This window comes from Dermacentor albipictus, chromosome 9, assembly GCF_038994185.2.
Source record: "Dermacentor albipictus isolate Rhodes 1998 colony chromosome 9, USDA_Dalb.pri_finalv2, whole genome shotgun sequence".
Lineage (NCBI taxonomy): Eukaryota > Metazoa > Arthropoda > Arachnida > Ixodida > Ixodidae > Dermacentor > Dermacentor albipictus.
In genome coordinates, this window is record NC_091829.1 from 25,850,277 (window position 1) to 25,872,044 (window position 21,768).

The following is a 21,768-nucleotide window of genomic DNA, read 5'->3' on the forward strand; positions in this document are numbered from 1 at the left end:
CTTCAAAGAAAGTATACAGCACCAATGTGGCATTGGACAGGAAGGCTACGGGGATTCAAGCGCCTTGATTTCTGTTAGTTAATAATAATAATAATATTTGGGGTTTTACGTGCCAAAACCACTTTCTGATTATGAGACACGCCGTAGTGGAGGACTCCGGAAATTTTGACCACCTGGGGTTCTTTAACGTGCACCTAAATCTAAGCACACGGGTGTTTTCGCATTTCGCCCCCATCGGAATGCGGCCGCCGTGGCCGGGATTCGATCCCGCGACCTCGTGCTCAGCAGCCCAACACCATAGTGTTAGTTAAGACAACGCCTCCTAGATGGCAGGCCTGTGCATTGAGCAACGAGGTCGGACATGTTTAAACGTTGTCTCGATCAGCATAGACCTGAAAGAACAAGTTCAGAAAGTCCTGAAAATAAAAGTAAAATAAAAAACACAGCTTCACGCTTAGGGAAGCAGCAGCACCGTCTGCTGAATTGTTTTTTCAAGATTTAGTTGGGCGCTACCGGCATGAGTGAACGCCGGTGGCGTTTGACCGAAGCGGCATGCTTTTGCTTTCTAACTAAAGCTTTCGTCCGTAGCAGCCGCTCCTCGTATTCATGCTGCTCTTCGGGAGTCCTAACTATGCGTTGCCCAGCCAGAGAGGGGCTCCTACAACGATGATATCAGTTGCTAGGCGGGTGCTCTTGTGTACGAAAGGCTAGTGACGTCACTCCCGACGTCACAAGCTGCCGTCGCCTCAAAAGCTTGCGCAACAGTAATCTTTACCGGGAAACGCATACGGGGAGCGCTACGTGGTTCGCATTGTTATCAGGAGCACCTTATCATCAATTACGTTGCTCAGATGCTTGTTTTGTGCTTGCTCTTTATTTAAACGAATGCTGTTCTATATGTATGCACGAATGTATGAGAATGTATGCACTTTTCGTTTCACTTTGCCGAGTGCTTGAAGCCTACTTCCCCTCCGCCGCGGGTGGGCCCCGTATTGCCTACTTCCAGGATCGGCCCACATTTTTGCCCACGAACGACGACGCGAGAAATGCCGACCAACGAGAGGCTAACAGCTTCGCTGCAAAACAAACGGCAATACGACCGGCGGTCGCGTGCTGTCAAAATTACCATTACTGCCATTACTACCATTACTCTAACTTACCATTACTACCATTACTCTAAAGAAATAAAGCATTGCGTACTCTCCTCAGCATTTGTGGTGGTGGCGGTTTTCAACAGCTTCGCTTGACATCCACTTTTACAGGGCCGGGATGGCGAGTCAATTTTATTTTCTCGCGAGCGTTTATTTAATCTTCGCGAGGATGCGATCTGCTTTAATTGAACGTCAGCTCCTTGTCCTGTCCGCTCTTCCTCCGTCCACGCGTATACACTCTAAAAACAGTTTGCACCCTTTGGGGTGTATATTTGTCCCACAACAATAATCGTCATCTGCCTTGCTTGCGTTTCCTTTCTTGAAAACTCGGCGCTCGCTACTTTCCTCTCGAGATTGCTGCGTCACAGTGATAACTCGCATGCCGTTCGTGACTGGGAAGTACTGGGCTCGCAGCGTTAAAGAAAGGAAACGTGGGCAAGACAGACGACGATTATTGTTGTGGGACAAATATACACCCCAAAGGGTGCAACTGTTTTTAGAGTGTAGTATGTGCTGCGCGCTCAATTAAACCACGCAGCCGCCTTTCCTGTGCATTGCCATCTGTTTCAACGTCAAATAACGATCCGGAACAGATACCCTGCTTGACAGGAAACTGCATTCAAGAGACGAATGGCGGGCGGGCGGCTCGCATGTCATTCGAAAATGCATAATGTAGATAATGATCAACAACGGCACACGACTATAGTGCGGAATCCCGGCGCTGACACGGTGCCCACAGCTGGCGCTGTGTCCACACTGGAGACCAATTGACGTTCGCAATTTCGGCGCTGTATGCGCGTGTACTGAGGTGTCACTGGCAGCCCATCGCCATGCTTGCATTGTGACAGCACGGTGTACACCATGGTAGTTCATCGCTATCATTAGCATGCAGAACCTCTTCCGGTAATTACTACACCCCCTCCCTCTCACTCCCGTACCCTCCCTATAGAAACAGAACCCACGTTTTTGAACACTTGCATCCACCCTGCCCTACGCACTCATTCATTCTAATCCCCATTTGGAGTGGGAAATAGGTAGCTAGGTAAACAATGCCTAGGAAAGCAATTGTTTCCCCAACGAAAGGCAAGCCTCTTTGTCGCAACATAAGGCACCCCTTGTTCGACCACACCCAACTTCCTGTTAACTTTCGGCGAAAAATATCCATCTTCCTATCTTTTTCTGACGCGGTATCATTATTGGCGTGTTTTGTAGATATGGTAAGTGTTCTAAGCTTATCTCTCTTCTCCTTTCTTTTCTTTTCTTTCTATCTCTCTCTCTCTTGTTTCTCCTTTACTGTCACCTTCTTACCCCATTAGCGCATCAGAATGCGGACTCGACGTTCAGGTATCAACAGTCGGCTACAGTCAGGAACGGCCAGTACAATTCTACGCCCCTCTTCCTTTTAACTACCACAAAGTTGGAATATAGTGCACAGGGGAGACCGGCAGGAACGTCCTTCAAGGAAAAAGAGCGACCTGGATGAGGCAACAAAAGAACGCTCACTCAAAAGCGGAACCTAACTCGCCACTGTTATGCCACCGGCGACCCCTTGAGGCCGTAAGTACTCCAAGAATGGCCCGCGAACAAAGAACGTACTATAGTGCGCACCAACCCATAGGCGTGCTGTATATATCCGAGGCCGCTTTTCCGATGTGTGAATAAACGGACCTCTTCAAATCTGTTCGCTCGTTGTGAGCTTTCTTCACGTTTGCATACAGGCTCCAACTGATGATGCAACGTGCACTGAGGGGGGTGAAACGGCAGCATCAACTCCCTGCAGAGCTTTCAAGGCTTGGTTGGCCTCGTGCCCACTGTTATAGGAACGACGCGCAAAGTCATGCGCAACTTGTATACACTTATGTATGCACTTACGTGCACGAACTTACGTAACTCATGTACAAAATTATGTGCATAGTTGTAACAGAAGGTAATGCAACAAAGAAACAATCACGTAGAAGGGTACGAACTAGAATTACAACCATACTGTTCATTCACCAGCATGGGCGGCTAAATATGTAGGATTTACATGAAACAAAGAGCACAGGAGTCTAATTGCATGTATAGATCCCACGCGACTATGTCTTTTCGACTGGTTCATGCAACCCATAGCTGCCGCTGCACGGCATGGATATCGTGAGATGGCAGTACAACTGAATAGCCAATCTGTTATAGCCGAATTGTGGAAGGTCCATGTATTTTGTGCCACACTTTGGTAAATAATATCTCCAAACCGGTTTCATGCTGTAAATTCATTTCAAGCGGGAACGTCTCACAAACTCACCAGCTACAATTCGTAAACTTCGATATGTGCCGTAAGGTAATTCAGATGTTAAGTAGACCGTGACTTTCTATAAATAGTAGAATATGCGTGGACTTCTCGGGCTAGTAATGTCCGTCTCTTTTAGCTATCTCGCTCAGGGAAAATAATTATGCTGTCTGACACAGGTGACGTTTAAAAATTCCATTAAACTTACATCAGCGCACGTTTGCGATTGCCAAAGCACGAGATGAACGCACTCCAACAAGGAGCGAGAAAATCGCAGGAAATCGAGTTTTCATCCACGTTATCCTTCATAAGTTTCTAGTACCCGGCGCTCCTGAAAGAATGCAAAATTCTGCACTACGCAGAACGTCTCCTGTTAACACGGTGGCGGCAATCACGTGACCTTAAGGCCTTTATGACCTTCGAAGTACTGATCTGTCCAAATTCAGAACCCTTGCGATAAGAAAGCTGTCTGTTCAGGCTCACGCGAACGAGCCCAGCTGCTCCTACCTGCACGCATTTCTACAGTCAACTTATTTTTAAACTGCTGCGTTTGGCACCTCAGAATAAATTTTGCAAACCACCAATCGAATATATTTAGTAAAAGTGCAGAACCCGCAGCGCCAAGACCCTTTCAAATTGGTATCGTTAAGAATTAAAAAAGAAAGCATGATTTTGTGATCACGCTAAATCCTGTGAAGGCAACCATTGCTTCATCGTGGTCACACAGCCTTAACGCCTACGTGTTATGCAGCCAATTTAGGTGACTCGTGTGCTGCTTTTAAATAATTAAGCGCGTTCTAGAAGCCTATTTTCGTAGCAACCTTCCAAACTGCGAAGTCACTGAGGCATGGCCAATTGTTCTGTCAGTCACCGAAGAAAGTCGTCGGTCGCTAAAAAAAAAAAAAGAATGTTGCTAAACCCGCAAGAAAGTGTCAAGGAAGTCAGTCAACGGAAGTCAAGTATAGCATGCCGCATTGTTCCAAACTTTATCCCTAGGCCCCATCCTCGACAAATACATTCTGAACACGTGTCGTGAAATGGCTTGCTGTTCCAGCTCACATTTCGACATACACTTTGCACAGTGCAGAAGTATTTCCATCTGGAACCGCAATGCATATATCGCTTCAGATTTTGAGCACTTCAACTGCTCTTCACGAGCGCTGACCCAGTCCCCGCGATGTACCCGCAGGGACCTTCCGCAATGGAATTCGAAGCCGCAGAAGAGCCTGATAAACAAGAGAGAATCGTTTTATCGCACTTATTCTGCTAGCCGCGGTCACCTTATCACCGCTGTCCCTCATCTCTATCCCACCGCTGTCCCAAACGCATGCTTATTTACCTTTCTACCAACTATCTTTGCAACTCACAGCATTCGAAAGAATAACCACCTCCTTATTTATCTCTGCGTTGACACTTTCACGTGGCAAAACATGCTTAATAGTTTGAGTTATTTTCGGACGCTATAAACAGAAATACAGACGTCATCGACAGATATTCCACTGTAACACCCAGTTCAGAGGATCGGACCTAAGAGCTGTTCGTACAGTAGTGCTCAGTGCTTTGAAGTATCATGGCTTTTCTCTCTTTTTTTTATATATATCGTTCCTTGCTGGTCAATATAGTTCCGTAGAAGGTATCCGGCACATCACCCTAACCCACTCAACGCTGCTTTCCCTTCCACTGTTAATACGACATCGAACGTAATATTTTACGGGTTAGCGCACTTTCTCCATCGTGAGAAGACGCATTTCGAAAATGGCCGTTCTTTCCAAGTTTTTCCAATGCACTCTCATGAGAATACGAAAGAAGAGTTTCTTGTAAAATGCAGGTAATCGCCGATATATATATATATATATATATATATATATATATATATATATATATATATATATATATATATATATATATATATATATATATATATATATATATATATATATAAAGTTTCTACCGAAGAGCTGAGTGCGGCTGATGACAGTCGGATGCTTTCTCAGAAGCAACTTTATCTGTCATTACATTACAAATTAAATTAAATTATGGGGTTTTACGTGCCAAAACCACTTTCTGATTATGAGGCACGCCGTAGTGGAGGACTCCGGAAATTCCGACCACCTGGGGTTCTTTAACGTGCACCTAAATCTAAGTACACGGGTGTTTTCGCATTTCGCCCCCATCGAAATGCGGCCGCCGTGGCCAGGATTCGATCCCGCGACTTCGTGCTCAGCAGCTGTCATTACATCAAGATCCACCATTTCTTCGGTTGACGGGTACAAAGTGAAATCGAGATAAGCGTTTTGCAAGACCATGGTCAGCGGCGCATATTGCTCCACCACGAGCTTTAATTTCACTTATATCTACACGAACTTTAAACATTGGTAGAGACGCATCATGTTATATTCACGATGATAATGATGATGAAAATAAGAGCACATCATTTAAAACGGGGTGGTGGTACATGTTACCAAGTTCGCTGTTTCAAGTTTCGAGCGTTTGCACATCTTTAGTAGCTTGGTGGCCTACGACACATTAACCATCCATCACTGACCCATAAAAATTAAAAGAGAATAGGGTGACGTATTGTGTGTCAACAATCTTATATACGTTCGTAGAACCTATTCATTGCTGAATATGCAGATTATGCACTGAAGCTCAGTGTGGGGAAATTGCGACCATGTGCAAACGACTACGCCGTTAAATAAGACGCGGACCTGGTTTACGATTAGACCGTAAAGCATTCCAAAGGTGGCGTGGAAAAATCGCTCACTGCGCAGCGTATACTTACGTTGATCTCATGAAAAAGTTCAGCTGGCCCCGTAGACTCTTGCGGAATGGCAATATAATACCTGATCATATTGTCGAGAGAGGAAAAAAGAAGTGACTTTTAAATAAAAGAAGTTCGAGAGGAACTGCTGGCTGGAGAGGAGAATTTTACAAGTAAACACTTGCAAACTTGCAGTGGCCCTGTAGCGGAGCCATAATGAGAAATTAACTGTTCTATCAAGGTATCTTAAGATACAAACGAGAAGTACCGCATACATTCGACCTACCAGTATCTTATATCTGCACCTCAAGTGTCGTGGGCTTAGTATCATCTACTTGTACCATGACAGAGAGACAGAGGGGTGATACAAGGAAGGCAGGGATGTTAACCAGTCAAGAGTCTGGTTGGCTACCCCACTCTGGGGGAAGGGAAAAGGGGATGAGAGAGAGGGTATAGAGACATGCACGGACAGTACTTGAGTCAAAGCCGCTCGTGCAAACCAGGCGTTCTGAGAGAGCACTAAAGTGTCCTCACTTCCTTCTGAGCCGATGACCGGTGGGGACGGTGCTGTAGTACTGTCTGTTCACTCAGAGGACGATCATCTAGTTTCCTGAATGTGTTGGACAAAGATTGTCTGTGTGCTTGATATTGAGGACAGTGGCACAATACCTGTACCATGATACATTTGCAAAAAGTATTGCACGCAGCTGTGCAAGTAGCACGGTCATGTAAGCCTCACTCGGCGCGTTTTGCGATGCAGATCGAGTTACGATTTTCACGGAATGTCTAGTTAGCATTGTTACAGTGTGAATGAATGTTTCCACATGCTTTAGGGATGTTTCCAACTGAGAATAAGGAGCGTAGGTCTAAGTGTAGCCAAGATGGCGCGGAAGGCCCTTCGCTTTTTCTTCGTCTCTTCGGTACTTTTTGACAAGTGTGTTTTGGTTTTCAAGTCTCGCGACACCGCCCCCTGGGCAAGCTCCCTAAGGCGGGGCGGGTCTGGTCAGGACGCAGCATAGGGGGCCAATCTATACGGCTTGAGTCGACTGCCTGACATAACCCCGCGGATGCGTAGACGACGCTGTGTGACCTCCACTATTCTATTCGTCACTTCGGTGACCTCCATTATACCAATATATTACGACTACCACTCCTGGACATGGGGCTACGTCAAATCACTTATTACTCGCGCAGCTTCGTGCTTGCAGCAAGGCAACGCACTATGTTTTGGTCGCTTGGTGGCAGGACCGTGTCACCAGTGGCGTAGCAACAGGGGGGGCCGGGGGGCCGTAGGCCCCGGGTGCAAGGGGCCAGTGAAGGGGGGGGGGGGTGTCATATACGTCTGAATACACCCCTCTTTCCACCGGCTACACCCGGGGAGGGGGGTGACAGGAGACCCATGGGCCCCGGGTGCCAGACGACCTAGCTACGCCACTGCGTGTCACTGCACTCGTTCGGTGGTGAATCAGTTCCGATATGCAGCGCCTTTGAAGCAGATGAATACGTCACACTTTGCGACCTGAAGGTATACGAGACCTAATGTGACACCGAATCACGTGACGCCTATATATGTGCCTTTCATACACGACGCACTGCCACTTTGTGGTGGCGAACGGGAACAGTGGGAGAAGCATCCCTAGCATTCGTATAGCGCTGCCTCCCGTGTATAAAACGGGTTTGCGATCTATCACTCCTTCGGCGCACCGTCGAGACGCGTTTCCAGGCGCTCGACGCAGCGCGTAGAAACACCGAGAGCGGCGGCAGCAGCTTCTCCTGCTAACGAGAGAGAGAGAGAGAGAGAGACACACAACGTCGTTTCACTCCGCCTGAGATGACGCTGCGGGGTGCACCGTCGCGCACAGACTCCCTCCGTATGCCGGGCTGCAGCTGAGGACGCAACTGCATGCGACCTGCGGCTGCTCGGTCGCGCTTGCAGATAGCAGCGCCCGAGCGGAGGCGCGCAGCCCTCGCGACGGGCGGCAAATCGCCATGTGCGCTAAAGCGGCGCGAGCGGAGGGTTTGAGCTTCGTCAGCGGGAGACAACCCTCTCAGAGAGGCCGATTATCTCTCGGCGTCGAGAGAGCCCGGAGGGCGGCGCAACGCCTCCAATCGCCCACTTGCTATCTCTTCTGCGTTTTTTTGTTTCTTCGTTCTTTGACGGCGAGGTGAGTGGACGGACGGGCCAGCAGACGAACGTTTGTAGCAGACGAGAGCGCCGACGACGTGCGTGGCACGGGAGACCTTCAGAGAAGCCGGGCACATCGTGCGTCTGCAAGTGCTACAAGTAAAGCTACCGCTACCAGCCGCGGGCGGCGTGCTATCTTCCGCGCCGCGCGAGCGAATGTCGGCGTCGCCGTTCCATCTCTGGTGCACCTGCAGGATTTCAAAACCAGGGTAAAAAAAAAAGAAAGCAAATCTGCCGAGTCGAGGAGAGTCGCCGACTGCGGCGCGCGCCTTGGTGCGCCTGTGTGTGCGGCTGCAAACCGGGAAGTAGCTTTGCATCGAGCAGTCGGCTTCGGCGACTCGCTGCTTGCACTCGCGGCGTGCGTGACACGCGGTTGGAGGAGCGCCGGTGTAAAAGCCATGGGCCCGCATTGTCAGGATTGTCACGTGGAGCCGCGCCGACTACTGCGACCACCGAAGTGTGCGTGCGTGTGTGCCGAGTGAGCGGGTTGATGGCGACGCCCGTGCGCGGTCGACGCTCGTGCTCGGCGGGCTCCTGGTGCCGGCGTACACGGCACGGTGCCCCGTTTGCGACCGTGCTGGAGCTACTGCTGCTGCTGCCGATGCTGCTCGAGCCGGTCTCGATGGTCGTTGCGCCGCGGACCGTGCCAACGACGACCGACGACGGATCGCCGACTGCCCTGCCGCCCTGCGACGTCGAAGGAGGTGAGCGGGCGAGTCCCTCACGGTCTCTCGTATGCGGACGTGCGCGGTCACTTGGTTAGCTTGTGTACGCGCTGTGCAATGCTCCGGATCGGTTTAGCGTAACCATTACGCTACAGTGCCGTTCCTAATCGCTATTCGTCAGTGGTGCGAGCGCGCGTTATCACCGTGAGCGCTGGCAGGCCGTGAGCCGCGGATAAGCAAGGAACGCAATATAGCCAGAGGGGAATCCTTACTTTATACCGTCCCTGGCATAAAAAGAAAAGAAGTAAAAAGAAGAAAGCTATTAACAACACAATAAAATACAGTTTCTTTTACGTGCCAAAACCACGATCTGATCATGAGGCACGCCGTAGTGGGCGACTCCCGACTAATTTCCACCACCTGGGGTTCTTTAACGTGCACCTAAATCTAAAAGTACGCCAACGTTCTTGCAAACCCAAGTGGTCAAAATCAATCGGGGGTGTCCCAGTACGGCGTGCCTCATAATCATGTCCTGGTTTTGGCACGTAGAACCCCATAATGAATTTTTGTTAAACAAATATTTAATAATTGAGCTAATAACATTAGTTAATATGCAATTACGAGAAAGAAGGCTACAGAATGTGCTCAATTCATCTTTACATTGTTACGACTTGTTATACATGAGATGCTGTTGTGAAAAATTAAGTGTACCTCATGTACCTTATTTCTCTATGCTATACAGCGATAGATAAATTGGGCTTTGAGGGGTTACAGGACTTTAGTTACACGAAACTGCAGACTTCTTGTGATCCAAGCAGGAAGGACTCAATTTCATTAACCGAATCCATTCATCACATAAATGCAGGCGTTCGAACTTGCGTAGACAGCGAGAATCGACGGTGAACCGCACCGTCAGCCATACGATGTTGCAAGCCCGTGAAAAGCTGCGTGACACCTGAAGTTGCACAACACACTTGGCGCCATCCCGTCGAGCGCCTCCATAGCACCAATCTGCACTTGCCGTTTGCGGTATTGCTTCCCTATCGTTGTGTAAACACTCTGTGACCTAGAAACGAGCGGCTGTTTTTGCGATGACGTACGACTCGATAAAAAAGTGCTATTGGTTGGTGCCCGGACCTTCTTTTTCTTGTTGTTGTTGTTGTATGGTCTGCGGGTAGACAGTGGCGCCATGTCGCGGTGGTATCTCGTACACTTGTCATTAAAAGCGTGCATTCAACGCAGAAATTTGCTCATTCGGGTATACCCCTGAAGGACTTGAATGAATTTCGTTCAGCTACTGCAGATTTGTTCCGTTTAGAAGAAAGTGCGCAGTTACTAACTGTAGGGTGCGGATACACTATTAGTGTCGTAGACATTTTCACGAAGGTTACGACAAATCAGGAATAAATTGAAGCAAGGAGCTTCAATCGGTAAAACTGTTTATTATTACCAATTTTCTTCAGGACGCCACTGCAGTTTCGAGATATTCATTCCCGAAGTCTGCGACGAACTACGTGGCCGTCCCAGTTACTATTGCGCTTCAACGAATGAAATGGCGGTTTGTTAATAAAGTAAATGGAACGACAGCGCACTTTTGCCGCAAGTTTAAAGGCGCATCCCTGTGATCCTGAGAATTCGTTCCAAGAAAAATATGCTTTGCGTACTCATTGGCTACAATTCCTGAATTGAAATACGCGTCCTCCAAGACAACCAATAAGATGGGTTTATTCGCGATCTTGCTTACTTAGTCGACTATGCGTTTTGATTTGTCGAGTGAGTAATGGCCGCCGCTTCGAGTAGTTGAGCTCGAAGACTGCAATTGCGCTACGTGCCACCGGCTACTAAAAAAAAAAAACAAAAAAACATCTGCACAGTCTATTGCTGATCGTATCGAGGGTGACACTACGTACTCGACGACGAGGACAGCCTTGCTGAAAATGCGCGAGATACCCAGACGGAACGATTGCCGGCTAAGCGTGCAAGACTAGATATCCCCGCCTGCTGCTACAAGCCAGCACCACTCGTAGCGTCTGCCTGTTGGCGGCAGTAGTTATGAGGCTCGGCGCCGGTGCGGACTCGAGCAGCAACAGCAGCAATATTTTAGGTACGTTGCATCTGCGCAAGCCACGACGTTGAAAGTACGCATTTCGCGGCCGAACCAGCCCTACAGCGAACGCATTAATTGACGAATTACATCAAGGTGAATGACAATAAATTCGCCCGTTGGGCACCGCTCCAACTGCTATGAACATTAGGGCGTTAGCCACTTAAAATGTCCTTCTATGTGCCCGTGCATCTGCACTATCGCGGTGGGCTGATACGCGAACAGGGACAGAGAACTTCTCTTCCGCGTAATTACATTAAATTGCCATGGGCGGATTGAGCGTTGCCGGGCGAGTTCAGGGTTGCCAGGCGCCTTGAGCGTTGGGTGAAAACTGCACCAGCGTCAAGAACACGCACGTCAGCGAATGACGGCATTGTCTCTATCACCGTCTTTGTGTCGCGCGGTCACCGCCTCTAACGAAGTGTCGAGTTAACGCGGAAAGCGAAACGCGCCACTCCAGATTGTTTTTCCGCATTCGCGGTTCGCTCCGGCGTGACGTCACAGGCGGAAAGTATGCGCGCGTGGACTAAATATGCGCGCCTAGGCGCGCGCCGCGCTGCCGGCTAGATTCAGCCGGGTTGGAATTGCGCGGCAAACGTTCAGTCACAACGTCAGGGAATACTCGCCGAGTCTATAGCTTAGCGGGCCCGCGCGAGAACGCCCTTCCACCAGTCCTCAAGCAGGGAAATGTTAAGTCGAATATGTCTCGTACGTCAGCGCTCCGTTAAGATAGGCGGTGTGTCCGTTTTTAAAGCGATAGCTTCACTGGCCGCGAACTTGCGATTTCGCCGTGGCCGTGCTCCGAGGAGGCACATGACGTCACACCGCGTTCCTCGTCACACCGCGTTCCTCGTCGTTGCGCTCGCCTCCGCTCGCTTCGCCAGCTGCGTCGCATGCCTGATAACATGTCGGAGGATTTAAAAGCAGAGCTCGCGTGCGCCGCAACCACAGTTGAGACGGCAGCATGAACGGCGACGATTCGGATAAGCAGGAGGAGGCCTGGGATCGACATCGGAACGGGATGAAGAGGAAAACGAATCGCCCAGGAAACAGACGAACAGCGCGCCGTACGACTGGCTAAACGCCGCAACATAGCTAGACAACCAGACTAACCTGGACTCGCAATCAAGATTAACCAAGGCTAACCATTGCCTTAGCTTTCGCTAGGTATAACCTGGCATAGGCTATGCATAGGAATTTTTTGGACAGCCTGCGTCAGCTTATAACCCCGTGCGGCAAAGCGTTGACAGTTACACGTCTGAGCTAAACATTCGAGTCGAGCGCAACGGTGACATTTTGTGGCAAGGACAAAGTCCGCTGTCGCTGTTTCTTAGCTCAAAAGCGGTGCTGCGTCCTATCTCCGAGTAAACCCCCTGTGTCATTTAATACAAACACAATAACAGCGTGGAACGTGTAAGTGACAAAGAAAGTACATGTTCACGTTATAAATCGTTTGCCATGCATCAGGGGCCACATACTGTACGATTCATTTTCATTTCTCCGCGCCTGTGTGCTGTTTTCCTTTCTCTTCTTTTTTTTTCATTACTACCTTTCACTTCACAACGACGCATTTGCCGACTCCACGGAGCGTGCATGGCAATATTGTGTGCTCCCCGCGTCATTGTCTCTGCGTTATATTCCTTAGTTAGATATCGCCTCGCACACGTACTGCGTTCCAGCGCCTGAAATTATCATACTTGTCAAGTGCAGCAGGCGCTGCCCCATTCGCTGGCAGGTGACCCAGCTGCTATTCATAACAGAAATGGGTGATTCTCCACGTTCAGCAAATACGGATTGATGGCAGCTCCCTCCCCATCAAATAAAAACACGCCATACAGCCATTTATTCGCCTAATGCACTGCGTATATTTATATATATATATATATATATATATGCGCATTCGGTGCCGAAGCTCGGATCTAGCAAAACGACGGCAACGAGTCAAAATACTTTCATGAAAGTCGTGCTAAACACAGGTTGAAACTTGAGAATACGACCACCAGCTTCGCTGTTTTGACAGCTTTCACTGTGTATAAGTGGCTTTACTTTTCTATTATTATTTTCTCTCTTACTTTTTAGCTTGTGCATTTTTTAAAGTAAAATGGTATTTTTCATGCAAGAGAAGTGTAGTAGCCGGAGGTGTACTGGTCTCAAACTTCACCAGTGGGACCCCGTTTAACCCTACCTGCATACCAACCACCACCTGATGCGATCACTGGTTCTTCGACGGCGGACACCGGTGTCGAGCCACTGGCGCCGTGGCAATTTCGCTGAAGGCGTACACCTGATCTATCTTCTAATCGAAGATGGTCTGCCAGCTAAATTCTGTGACCGAACCGAATACTGCCTAGCGTCTGCCATCTGAAGAGAAGCAATGTATCCAGGACGACATGGCCGACGCGCTGTTTGTTCTTTGTTTAGAGCGCAGCGCTTAGGCGCCCGTTCCTGCCGCGAGCGTCGGCGTCCTCGTAACCTAGCGAACAAGCACAGCGAAGGATGAAAGAGCGAACGCGGAGCGCCGATGAAAGAGGGCGACAGCGAGGAGAACGCGAGGAGGAAAGCGGAAGAGGAGGGTGCAGCAGAACTACGAGGTGGAAACCAGAGGAGGAGGGTATGGAGGAAGCGTGAGAAGAAAACTATGCTGCAAGATGGTCTTAGAGGCGACGATGGCTACGAGATGGCGCCAGAGTAGCGCGCGTCGTCTGTTCACCGATGACGCCATCGATAACGTATAGGGAAACAAATCGCTGCATGAGTGGAGGTCTGTCTGCGGCGGCCGCTGCGAATCGCGCCCACGGGTCACCCAAGTACTGCCTCTCGCGGTCTCCCGATTAGCAAGGCAGTCGCGCTACACTTCGTGCCGTTTGCAAAGTGTCGCGCGAGATAGATTTTCTGAAACAGCTAATATGTCGGGAAATAGAAACGCGTATACAGCTGCGCTCAAAATTTCGCATTAGGGAGCATCGTAATTGCCGGTGAATTTTTTTCTTAGCGTGCACGATATGGAGATAACATCTACGTAACGTAAATGTGGCACCTACATAACGTAGCATAGTATCTAGACTAATAAGCAATCACATAACCTCTAAACAATGCAGCGGTATACATAGATGAAGTGATGAACAGTTGAACAAGAAATCTTTCTGAAACCAATATCTATCTATCTATCTATCTATCTATCTATCTATCTATCTATCTATCTATCTATCTATCTATCTATCTATCTATCTATCTATCTATCTATCTATCCTATCTATCTATCTATCTATCTATCTATCTATCTATCTATCTATCTATCTATCTATCTATCTATCTATCTATCTATCTATCTATCTATCTATCTATCTATCTATCTATCTATCTATGTCCGTACGACTGACTTCTAGAGGAACTCTCCGCGCGTCATTTTATGCGAATAGGTCTCGCGCTCGTGTGGCATATGCAGACCACGCAGCCCGTGCGATCGCAGCATCGTTATTGTAGTGCTTCGAGTCGCATCTGCACGCGACCGAGCGCGACTAGAATAACAAACGCGATACGTGGGCTGCTGTGCAAACGCAGCTGCACGAATGTGTGTTGTATGATCTATGTCTTGTAGACCACCCACTGCGTCGGAAAGAACGCAGAGAGAATTGTTTCGGAAGTGAAGATTCGTGTAGAGCGAGAAGTTAATAAATCTTGTTGTCTTTCCGGTAACCAAGTTAGCCGCTAAAGCGTCTGTGCAGAGAGGGAGAGATACCCGGAATCGGAAAGCGATGGCGGCACCCGATGCTGTTGGTGGTGTAACGAAGGCGCAGGAGCTTTATAATGTTCTGCCTATACTTCGAAATACCGGGAATCGAACCCAGGAGCTCATGTTCAGCAGGGGAAGGCAGTAGACCACAAAGCAACGAAGGTGGGGTGTATACTGATTGTTGTGCTAACAGTATTGCTAAAAACTAAAATTAACTGATCGGGTTTTACGTGGCAAAACCATTTTCTGATTATGAGGCACGCCTTAGTGGAGGGCTCCGAAAATTTCGGCCACCTAGGGTTCAGAGTGCCCGCGATCGGGCCGTCAAGCTCGGCTTGGCGGTCCCTACGTGGGACTAGCCGGGTGGCGCAGGGTCTCCCCTGCGTCTTCTCTGGACCGCAATAAAGTTACTTCACTCACTCACCTGGGGTTCTTTAACGTGCACCTAAATCTAAGTACATGGGTGTTAACTTTTGCATTTCGCCCCCATCGAAATGCGGCCGCCGTGGCCGGGATTCGATCCCGCGACCTCGTGCTCAGCAGCCTAACACCATAGCCACTGAGCAAGCACGGCGAGTAACAGTATTGCTGCCAATCGAATACGTGGTAGGCAGAAACTATAAATATACAGGCACTAATATAGTAGGTTGTATACAGACAAAAATAGCATATCTCGTCATTATTATTATTATTATTATTATTATTTTCAATTCAGCATTCCGCAGCTACGCACGAAACACTTGAACTTGGCAGGCTTGCAGATTTGCAGACTTTTGTCGGAAGTCCGATCGCTGAGCATTTGCCTTATTAAAAAAAATTATTTTTCTCCCTCTCTCTCCTGGAAGCTCCTACAGGCGGCCTTTATATAGGCGCTAAGAAGTTCTGCTCAATTCTTCATCGCTTAGTGGAGTCTAAGACTTCTCTGATATGGAGAGAAACTTTTGGCTCTTAAACTGACGTGTGTCTATCTGCTTGATATTTAGTGACGTATATGCACAGTCTTGTGACTGTAACACAGGATCAGCATATTTCTATGGGTGAAGTGTACTCAGCGTTGTGTTAAATTATGTTACATATTTGGTCCCCTTTTCCAAGAAACGTGGACGTTCGCGGTCGTGTATTACGATTAGTCGCTTAAGTGCAAATGGCAAACGACCGAAGGGTGCCGAGAACACGTCCACCAGATGTTGACTGGCAAATTGAAGCGGCGTTTTGACCGCTCGATAGCGATGACCACTTCGGAAGTTGATGACAGCCCGCCGTGGTTCCTCAGTGGCTATGGTGTTGGGCTGCTGAGCACGAGGTCGCGGGATCGAATCACGGCCGCGGCGGCCGCATTTCGATGGAGGCGAAATGCGAAAACACCCGTGTGCTTAGATTTAGGTGCACGTTAAAGAACCCCAGGTGGTCGAAATTCCCGCAGTTCTCCACTACGGCGTGCCTCATAATCAGACAGTGGTTTTGGCACGTTAAACTCCATAATTTCATTTGTAAAGTTGATGACAGGCAATCAGCTATGAACAATTTTAGGGCACAGTTCTTAGGTGCCCGTTCCTGGGTTGAGATTTGCCGTGCCTCAGCAGAACCGTGTCTTTAATGCTTTAAAAAAAAAGGAAAAGAAAAGAATGATCATTGCACGTTTTATTGCCACCTGCGCGATTTGCGAGAATACAAGCTTGGCGCCTCGAGACAAGATTTGTGCACATCAGGCGTGTAATGTGCACTTTTCTGCGCCCCGTACACGTCTGGCTGTTTTAGCAATAAACAACGGTGACTCAGCGTATGCCTTGCTGAGAGAAGTCACCTTCTACATTTCCGTTTCACACAAAGGGCGCTAATGCAAAACGCTCAATCAGTAGTCACGCATGAAGCGTCGTTTCAAAACACCGCTGTCGCCAACTTCGAAAGCGTATGGTGGTTTATTACAGGATAAAAGTAAGGTCAAAGATCCAGTTCTTTTTTTTATTTTTTACTTTCGCGCCGAATCCCCGATGGCAGCGTATACGTCACTGTGACGCGACGAATTTCGAAGTGTTATTTCGCGTTGTTTCGTGTTTAAGTGTTTATTCAGGCCGCGCGTTGGATTATGGGGTTTTACGTGCCAAAACCACTTTCTGATTATGAGGCACGCAGTAGTGGAGGACTCCGGAAATTTTGACCACCTGGGGTTCTTTAACGTGCACCTAAATCTAAGTACACGGGTGTTTTCGCATTTCGCCCCCATCGAAATGCGGCCGCCGTGGCCGGGATTCGATCCCGCGACCTCGTGCTCAGCAGCCCAACACCATAGCCACTGAGCAACCACGGCGGGTACAGGCCGCGCGTTGGCTGAGCACAAGTTTCTGAAACTCGCCACGTTAAATTTTTTGGCTCTTTTAGAACACAGTGTATTCTATCTTCACCGATACAGAATTCACTGGGGGTTTGAAGACGCTGTCAAAAACCGTGGCTTTTGCAGCCAGCTGGCGCGGGAACTTCACGGAGGCGTCGCCGCGCCCCGTCTTTCGTTAATGCGCTTCTTCTCGCTTACCGAGGGTCTTATCGCGGTACGAGTAGTAGTGTCTTTGAAACTGGAGAAGAGTATATAGTTTACGGACACAAAAGAAAATATATATATCTTTTCTCTCTCTTTAGCGTCGTTTTCAAGTATGCGTTCAGAGCCGGAAAGACAACTGAGAAACCGCGAACAAGACTAATGCTGATTGGATTTCTCGAAGCCTTTCTGACTCGAGACATTTTGCCGTGTTTCTTTAGAAACCGCGCCGTTCTTCTATTGTCCCCGCAAAAAGAAAGAAAGAAAGGAAGAAAGAAAGCAAGAAAGAAGGAAAGAAGGAAGGAAAGAAAGAGAAAAAGAAAGAAAGAAAGAAAGAAAGAAAGAAAGAAAGAAAGAAAGAAAGAAAGAAATATCTTGCAACACGGGCGAAGACAGTCTGCCGCGGTCTACGTGAAACAAACGAACAGCGACTGCGGCCTCTAAATGTCATCCCATTGTTCATTGTCGTTCGCAAGTGAGAGGTGCGGCGTGTTCTTCAAAACAATAAAGATATGAAAATAATAATAAAAATACATGAACAACAAAGGAAGAAAATACCGACGAACACGTCGGACCAAGTCGAATGTGTGAAGTCCTGCCGGAGAGGGCTCTGCAACGTGTTACAGAAAGAAAAAAAAAAAAGAACGCGCCATACAGCCACTACGTTACTCGTGGAAACAAAGTACGCCGGCCATTTTTGAACCGCTTTGGAGAGGTGACAAGCAGCAGAGTGAACTTGATGAGAAGGGAGTAAGCGCACGTGACCGCTTTTGGAGGATGCATCGCAAGTGCATATACGTGTGCGGAAAGGGGCAATCGAAATGATGTGAACAGTTAGAAATGGTGGCCCCCCAACATGAGCGTCTGTGACGTGATTCCGGCTCCTCAATCGCTTGCAGGGCATGTAATTAGCAAAAGCACGCCCTTCGAGATCGGCATCTATTGCCCAGGGAAAGCATTCGCTGGGGCGTGGCAACCCAAGGGACTGCAGCACTAGAACGGGACATACGAGCGCTGTTTCGTGCGTTTTCGTTATGAATTAAGTGGCACCGCTCATAAGAATGCCACCGAGACCTGGGAGCGCGCGTGTACAATCTCAGAGGCCACATCTGAAGCTATGTGTTTATGATGTTACGGCCGCTAAGCGAAGAATAGAGAGTTATAGGTTGTCCGTAAACTTATTACGTCTTGCGGTATGCTGGGTTAGAGAGAGATACACGGTAGTATCAACGCTGGTAGCGAGATCTCGTGACGCATAGAATGACCAGCGAACAGAAAGTAATGGTCCACCTGGTAACCCGTATAATATTGACTCGGTTTTAAAACGAAGGTGGTATAAGTTTAATGACCCGGTCGTTTTAATGTCCGTCGGCGTCGTCGCCGGAACCCCAAAGTCCTTTGTGACAAATTTACATGTACAGAAAAAACGCCAATTGTACTGCGAGGAGTCGAGCTTACGACCAGCAGATTGGCTGTCCAGTGTGCCGTCTGAGCCTGCTGCCAAGATTGGTTAATACCAGATCAAAATGTGTGCACCGGATAGAACTGGCGTCCGCGCCTTCGTCGTGTTCTAGCACGTGGCATTTGCAGTTGCGGAGGCGGTCTTCAATTTTAAGTTTTCTTCTTGTTCATGTAATGACAATGATTGAACGCGTCAGATTCGTCTTCGTTATTAGTCTTCGCACAGCGCTCGGCTCACTTGACATGTGTACTGGATGGCGAAAACGCCCTCTTAATTGTTTTCTTCAAGGATAGCGGGAGGCTTATTAATGGACGGTGGAGGGGGGGGGGGGGGGGAGAGGGATCTAAATAGAAATTTGAGAAACACTGGACCAAACCAGCGGTAAGAAGCTAAACTGTCGCTTTATTAGAGACCAGTGGCTAAATCCAGACAGGTATAAGAGGAAGAAGAAAAGCCGAGCCTCTTTACTTCACCACCGTGAGGCGCAACTTCCACAAACGAGCATGAATCACACTTTTTTTTTTGTTTTCCTTCTCGAAAGGAGGATATTCGCTCGCACCCGCGAACATTTCCTACAACAAACACTGCACCTGCCGTGGTTGCTCCGTGGCTATGGTGTTAGGCTGCTGAGCACAAGGTCGCGGGATCGAATCCCGGCCACGGCGGCCGCATCTCGATGGGGGCGAAATGCGGAAACACCCGTGTACTTAGATTTAGGTGCACGTTAAAGAACCCCAGGTGGTCGAAATTTCCGGAGTCCGCCACTACGGCGTGCCTCATAATCAGAAAGTGGTTTTGGCACGTAAAACCCTGTAATTAAAGAAGAAAACCACTGCACGAAACAGTGTAAGGCGAAATGCGCACTATACTTTTCCGGCTAACGCGTCACTGCTTCGCCAAGGCGGCAACAGTGACGCACGAAGAGTCTACCCGAACTTGCTTTCTTTACTCGCTGCGAAAGATTACTTTGTTGTGACGTATACTGTGCCCGACTCGGAATTTTTGCGTGAACAACGCGTGAGCGTCATCCCACTTTCATTTACATTTTCCTTTATTATATATTTTTCCCGACGTCCTTCGAGCCTACCTCGTTGAATATATCTGCTCCCTCTAAAAGTCAGGGCGAATAAGCATCATACAGGTGTTCCTTGCGGCAGGTACAAGACGGAGCACTTCTTTCTATCTTGTTGGAATAAAAAGAATCTTGGAAATACCTCTTTGAAGAAGTTGGTCTGGATTCAGCACACTCTGTTACTATTTCGTTTGGAGTCTCGACTGCGCGATTCAGCCACAGAAATGTTTCCTCCACCGTCCAGGAATTCCTCATTAAGTCCAATCAAACGCTCTGTTAAATTTGTATGTTCTTTATCTGCTTCCTCGCGCTTTTCGTCTACTTACTTGTGACTCTTAGAGTATTATTCCTAGTCACTTTCAACCGGTGATTTCGCCTTTCCACGGCACATAATATATGGGAGTCCTGAAAATTTATTTCGGTAATAACTTAGAATAACTTGCTTATTTTCTTGGCTCGTCCCCCATTAGTCGGTATAACCCACATGTTCGATGCGCAACAAGAACGAGAAAAAGAACAACTGTAGGTATGCGCCACGACCACTCCGGTCAACAAAAACAACAACAGGAAAGACACAAAGCCCGCTGTGGACTCTTTTTGCTACATTAACTGCTCAGCGTATTTAAATGATGTAAATATACTTTGCGTCCCAACGCAACGACAATGACATTTTCCCTCTCAAACTCGAAACCTTCATAGTAGCGGTGCACCAGCAAGTTCGTTTAAAGGCTTCTATTGGACCGAAAAAAAAAAAAATGCCACGAAAGCGCTTCTGACATCTTCACTTCTCGCTTCGGCAACAAGCACTGCATTGTGCAGGTGTACTCGAGTCGTTTGCGAGAGGTGCCACTCGTTGCTATTTTTTGCGGGAGATGAGATGCGACAGTCACGAGGCATCAGTTACATTTCGTGCGCTGTCTTATCGGAGGTCTCAAAAGTGTCAACGTCAGCCAGTCACTTATTGTCACCGCGATGGCGAACATCGCGGTGACAATAAAGCTTTGCGAGCAGACATTGCGAGCAGACATTGTAATCGGCCACCATACCCGACCAGATTCCATCGCATCTGGTTCCCAACGTCAAAAAGCCTCACAGATGGCAGCGACATTCACAGCACAAGTTGAGCTTCACGATCTCCTCGAGTAACATGCGCGCGGAAGATGATTGTCGAAAGAGGAGTCGAACTGGTGGCGTGAAAGACAATAAATGCTAGCGACAGCCAAAACTGACACAGAGCTTCCATCCTCGTCGACCGTCGGCGGCTGTCATGCTCTAGTCACCGGTGAAGGTGAAGGACATCATGTGCTTATCTTGTGACTCATCAACACCGGTTATGGCAGCTTGCCGTAGAAGACAGAAAAGAAGAAGAAGATGAAGAAATACACTAGTGCACTGCAGTGCTAGTGGTTGAACTCGTGTAAATAGTTTGAATGACCGACTGGAATGACATTAAGACGCACTGATTCTGTGTAAGAATGTACTACATATCGGGAACGAGCACCCATAAGCAATAACACACTTAGAGAACGACAAAGGTGCTCGAAGAGCAACTTCAAGAGTACGTATAGCCCTGGAATGACCTTCCCTGTCACTTAGCACAAATCCCTGATCCAGTCCATTTCAAGACTGCCATCGAGGAAGCCATGTCATCGTCATGATTATCATGTAACATTCATTGTTAACCGCCGTTCTTGCGCCCACCCCTCATGTAATGTCCCGCCAGGGACCCTTGAGGTTCAAATAAATAAATAAATAAATAAATAAATAAATAAATAAATAAATAAATAAATAAATAAATAAATAAATAAATAAATAAATAAATAATATGTTTTGTGT

At 48.1% G+C, this 21,768-nt stretch overlaps 1 protein-coding gene across 1 annotated transcript in view; it reads left to right on the plus strand.

The window, feature by feature from the left end:
• The first annotated feature begins 8,059 nt into the window (after nucleotides 1–8,059).
• The window catches only part of LOC135901910 (uncharacterized), a 69,477-nt gene continuing 55,768 nt past the window's right edge, over nucleotides 8,060–21,768 (plus strand). The window contains exon 1 of the mRNA XM_065431730.2: nucleotides 8,060–9,067. Within this exon, the coding sequence (XP_065287802.1) occupies nucleotides 8,854–9,067 (214 nt within the window). The 5' untranslated portion in view covers nucleotides 8,060–8,853. The remainder of the gene's footprint in view (nucleotides 9,068–21,768) is intronic.